Here is a 5,441-nt window from a genome sequence, read left to right as displayed (position 1 = left end):
ATGCAGCAAAGGTGTCTTTCTTCTTCTACCACTGCAGAGTGGAATGGGCAGGTATCCCAGATACTGAATCAGGTTGGCCTGCAATGACAACTTTGCCGCCCATTTTTATGAAGCTGAAGTGGGGATGTGTAGGAAGGTTATGCCCTTGCATATGCGCTGTATCTTTCCTTAGTTTCCTGCCTCATGAAGACCTCCACACTCTTCTCCTTGTTCCAAATGCACTCACATCACGAGCTGATCTGGGTTCAAGTTGAAAAGTACCAAGATACAACAAATAACAGAGGATGGCACATTGGACAAAACAGCAACATCTTGTGCAACCAGAGAGTGGGGGGATGGATAGAGTACAAAGCAGTGAGAAAGACAGAGCACAGCAGGAACTGGTCTGAAGATCATAGACATATTCAATAGCCTGCTGGACTGTCCTCCTGTTGCAGAATCTCAGTTAAAGGCTTTTGCACTAGAGAAGATTAAAAAGGTAAAGGTTCCCTTGCTCGAAAGCCAGTCGAATCCGACTCTAGGGTTGCGGTGCTCATCTCCGTTTCAAAGCCGAAGAGCCAGCGCTGTCCGAAGACGTTTCCGTGGTCATGTGGCCGGCATGACTAAACACCAAGGCGCACGGAATGCTGTTACCTTCCCACCGAAGTGGTACCTATTTATCTACTTGCAATTTCTCGCTTTCGAACTGCTAGGTTGGCAGGAGCTGGAACTAGAGACGGGCGCTCACTCCATCATGCGGCACACTCGGGTCTCGAACTGCTGAACTACCGACCTTCCACAGCCTGCAATTCAGCATCTTAACCACTTGAGCCACCGCAGCTCCTAGAGAAGGTTAGCTGGACACTAATGATTACCGAATAGCATTGTAATGTTCCCCCCCCCCCCAATAGTTCACTCTTCTGTCCTCCAGTCCTCTTCCCCTCCTGTGCCAATCAACTCACAGCAACCCCAGGACGATGAGGTTTTCAAGGCAAGAGGTGTGCATAGGTGGTTTGCCATTGCCTTGCTGTGCATAGCAACCCCAGGCTTTCTTGGTGGTCTCCCATCCAAATACTGACCCTGCTTGGCCTCCATGCTCTGACAAGATCAGGCTAATCACGGCTATTCAGCCTGCTACATGGGATGAGCAGTTAAATTATTCTCCGCTGTTCCAACCCCTGTACAGCTCCATAGCAAGTTCCAGACAAGCAGCAGTCCTTGCTTGAGACTTCCTTTGCAGTGCCAGTCTAACAGTCTACCATTAATGAAGATTATATGTCCCTGGCCTTATGTAACTTTTGTATTTTCCTTTTGCAGAAAGGCAAAATTTTCTACATGGAAAAGATTGGAACGCATTCATCAGAAAAGAAACCATCCACAGTGGTCCCAGTCATGACTTACTGATACGATTTAGTTTAATTTGTCAAGAAATCCCTGAGTTATACTGTGCACACAGGATTCACTTAGAGCCTGATCATATTTTGCTTTTTCCTCTCACAAAAATAACCTCTATGTGTATATATTCCTATAAAAACAGTGCCATTTTCTTTCTCCATTATGTATTCTCAGATCAGTAAGCCATAGCCTACCCTGCTGTTGCATGGAGGAAATAAAGGCCCCCAACCCCCCACATAGTTCTTTATATATTTTGCATTGTACAAGTATTTTCCTATCTGGAAATTATCTTGCAGAAACATAACATATGAAACAGCCCTTATAATTTCCTCCCCATGGTTGCAAAATAGCAGAAGGAACACATCAAACGTGTTGACGTGCAAAGTTAAAACAGAGCAGTGGGAAAAAAATAGAAGCTGTTGAAATATTTCTCTCTTGATGCTATAATATTGGAGCTACCAATTTGCCCTTTGACCCATCGTGTAGTAGTTGGAGTTTCTTAGAGTTGTGTCGTTTCTACAGTTGTTCAACTGGAAGACATTCAAGACCTGCTGGATTTCTCCTTAATCACTTGATCAAGTCCTAAATTGGGTTCTGAATTCCTTGATCCTGGGAACAAATGTTCTTGCCTTATGGCTATCCTCGCTGGCACCCCAAAGGTGCCATCACTGAATTCCAACAAGTTCCGTAATGGGTGGTGCATGGACCATCAGTTCTTCATATTTGTTCAGGAACAGCTTCAAGCGGGACAGATAACCATCCTCATTATAAGGCAGGTTTTTTTCTTTTAAGTACTGAGAAACAACTGGCTTGATCTAAAAGGGAAAAGCAACGTTAGCATATTGTGGCATGTAATTACTAATATTTACCACCATTTTGGTCAGCCCCCAGATCCATTCTAGCCTGGCTCCCTATGTGCTAACTGCAAAGGCAAAAGAGGATGAGTCACATTTGGGACAACGGGACTTGACAGCTGGCCACGGAAGGGGGCGATATTAGTGGCTTTGGCAAAGTCCTCTATTTCTGTCTGAAAGCAGTCCCAGCTCCAAAACTGTAGTACTTTCCAGCTCTAGGAATCGGATTCTCTTGGCTTCACAAGAATTGTGCACCATTGTTAATCAGTTATGTACCCTTCTCCCTGAGTGTACATGAATGCCCCCCTCTCATTTTCCTTTCGAAACAGCCACATCACCACTCAGCCTCACACCTTCAGGCACATGTTATCAGAAAGTGTTGGGAAAAGGTGATGCTCCACATGGCAGCTGATGAGTGAGTGGCCAAAGGTCCAGTCCAACAGCGCATTTCGAGGCAAGTTCAGAACGCCACAGCTCATCATGTGAATCCGTTTTGGCTTCTTATCAGGAGCGAACATTGGGAGGCCAATATGCTGCAAGAAGAGAGGAAAAAACACAGCAGAGTTGCTGTTTTGGATCTTTGTTAAAAAGTTGTAGAGCCAAAATCTGACTGGAAGAACGACAGTCAAGGAGAAAGCAGGAAATGAATAATGTCAGATTGCCCGTTTCCTGAATCCTTTGTAGGTACTGATCACACTCTTCAAGGAGGAAACACTGATTTACACAAAAAGAACAGGCTAGCACCTTTGGGAGAGATACACCAATTACTCACTGTTTACCTGAAGGATCAACCCTACACTGATATATCACCAAGTACCCTGGTGAGGGGCATTGCCCCCCCCCCACACGCAAGCTTTTGTTTTTTAAAAACATTTCCTCAAGCATCTGACATGTTTATCCTTTATTGTCGCTTTTAAAAAGCCAACCTGTTTCTTTTTAAAAAATAAACCTTAAAACACAGCTCTGGACTGTAGGGATGGGAAGAGGCTTTGTAATTGCCCAAAGGGCCAGCCAGTCCATACTATTCACAGCAGCCAATCAACATATCCAACTTGTGCAGGAAACAGGAAGAACCCTATACAGCCTTACCTGGAAGATGTTAACATGGATGTAAGGATGGGCAAGTAAAGATCGAGTGAGCAGCATACAGGCGAGAGCAGACCATACAGACTGGAACTCTGAGATATTGAGCAGGAGCCAGTAATGGGAGTATAGGCCAAGGAAGATGCAGCAGAAGGTCCGGATGGCTGTTTTCAATCCAACTTCTTTAAGTAAGCCTATGAAAACAACAGGGGCAGAGTCAGGGGTCATTTCCTGCAGGAGTGCACAGGAACGGAGCTCCAGCAGTAAAGAGCCCAGGGGGCAGTCATATGCAACAGACCCCACCCCCTGCTCCCAGCAGCCCTCAGTCAGAGCAAGAAGCAGCCAGGTAAGCTACAGAGCCCCCCCCTTTCAGGTACAAGCTCTCCCTCCTCTGCGAGGACAGATCTGCACGTTCCCCCCCCCCCCCATAGCTAGCAAGCCAAAACAGTCCAGTGGAGCCTGAGCAGTGGGTGTTGCCTTCTGACACACTTCCGGTGATGTCAGGGTGTGTGGCATATGCAAATAAGTTATGCTAATGAGTTATGGTAATGAGCTCCTGCACCTCTTTTTCTACAAAATGACCCCTGGGCAGAGTTATGGTCAGGACTGAGGCCAGTGGGCCAAGAGAGCTGGGGACAGAAACACAAGCCACACACCATAAGGTGTAGCATGTGAGGGAAAAGCTATGGGTCAGATCTATGGAGGAGTCCTCTACTACTGAGTGGCCTTACCACTCTGCCATTCCTCTCAGCACTACTAGCCTCAGCGTCTGCCAAAATGCAACAAAAAATGGTGCCTCTGCAGGGTATTGTGTGACCCACCTGAGACTGCCAGCCCAGGACCTGAAGACTACCGCCTTAAAAGGTAACATTTTGAAATACTTTTCATTGACCAATAAGGTTGGAAGCTTCTTTTATGGCAAATGTCAGGGTTTTTCATGTGCTGCTGGATTATCTTGATCATTGATCGTTTTTCTACTCTAAAATACAATTAGCTATAGAATCAATAAGAATTTATTTTAAAACAGAACAAAGAATCGTGCTGTGAATCTGAAAATCTGAAAACTAAAGACAGATGTGGATACAACTCTAATACAAAATGGCCATTAAAATGTTTTGCTTGAAAATCAGAGGAAGACATAGATGCTGGATAGCATTAAGTTATTTTGCAAGACAACTGCTGTGGGTAGGATGCAGTTACCAAGATTTGCTTTGTACAAGTCCTGACAGATCATCATATTTAAATTCAGGAAGGGATTTACCCACAAATCAGATTGGCTACTAATCCCAGGTGCTTTTCCTATTATCCTCTAGTGTTATAGATTTACTTTCTTACTTCAGACATCTGGAGCTATGCTTTGTGGGCACTTCTGTTTGCTCTTTGCACACAGTTTTCTGAACTGAGTAGGTGGATCTGGGAAGGGCTTGGTGGGTGGATGAATCTTGCCTTGGGGCAGATAGTTGGATTAGATAACTAGGACTTTCTCAGTTTAATTCTTCCACATCAAAGAACAAAAAATGGTGCACAATGCATTTGGTGAATGAGGATGGTAGAAAATAATTTTAATGAACTAATGGAATAATAGTTTTCTGAATTTAGGTTCTTAGCATTACCTAGGATCTAGTTGATTTACAAAGGTTATACCAATATGTAATAGATCTTAGAGGAAAGCAACATACCAATTGCCACTAAAGGAGTGAGAACAGGTAATGCTATGGGTGCAATGAACATGTAGACATAACGGTTCAGGAAAGGAAGCTTCCATGTACTAGAATCCCCCAGACCAATGACATTTGTGTAGGCATGGTGCAGCTTCACATGGTTATAGGACCCCTGTTCTGCTGTGAACGCTGAGCAAACCTGGGACAGAGAAAAAGATTTTGAAAAAAGGACATTACAGGCACATGTATACAGAATGTAGATGCAGGAGCCACAGAACTGAAAATAGCAGTGTGCACACACAGACAGGGATTAAAAAAAAAAGCTTTCAGTACTCTGAATATTCTTTGAGCTCTCTTGTTAGCATACATGTGGCTGTATGGCTGTAGCACATCAATGAATCTAATGCTGGTGTCTCCTGCAGTCACTGGCCAACCTCAACCTTGTGTGTCCCCCCCCCCCCCCCCCCCC

At 44.7% G+C, this 5,441-nt stretch overlaps 1 protein-coding gene across 1 annotated transcript in view; it reads right to left on the bottom strand.

Moving 5' to 3' along the window:
- Nucleotides 1-1,130: 1,130 nt before the first annotated feature.
- Nucleotides 1,131-5,441, bottom strand: part of FADS6 (fatty acid desaturase 6) — a 14,053-nt gene continuing 9,742 nt past the window's right edge. Inside the window, exons 3-6 of the mRNA XM_015410742.1 lie at nucleotides 4,991-5,171; nucleotides 3,318-3,505; nucleotides 2,582-2,761; nucleotides 1,131-2,189 (exon numbers count right to left, since the gene is read on the bottom strand). Coding sequence (XP_015266228.1) covers nucleotides 2,040-2,189; nucleotides 2,582-2,761; nucleotides 3,318-3,505; nucleotides 4,991-5,171 — 699 coding nt within the window. The 3' untranslated portion in view covers nucleotides 1,131-2,039. The remainder of the gene's footprint in view (nucleotides 2,190-2,581; nucleotides 2,762-3,317; nucleotides 3,506-4,990; nucleotides 5,172-5,441) is intronic.

This window comes from Gekko japonicus, unplaced genomic scaffold (assembly GCF_001447785.1).
Source record: "Gekko japonicus isolate JY-2015 unplaced genomic scaffold, Gekko_japonicus_V1.1 scaffold15, whole genome shotgun sequence".
Lineage (NCBI taxonomy): Eukaryota > Metazoa > Chordata > Lepidosauria > Squamata > Gekkonidae > Gekko > Gekko japonicus.
This window is presented reverse-complemented; position numbering and strand designations above follow the sequence as displayed.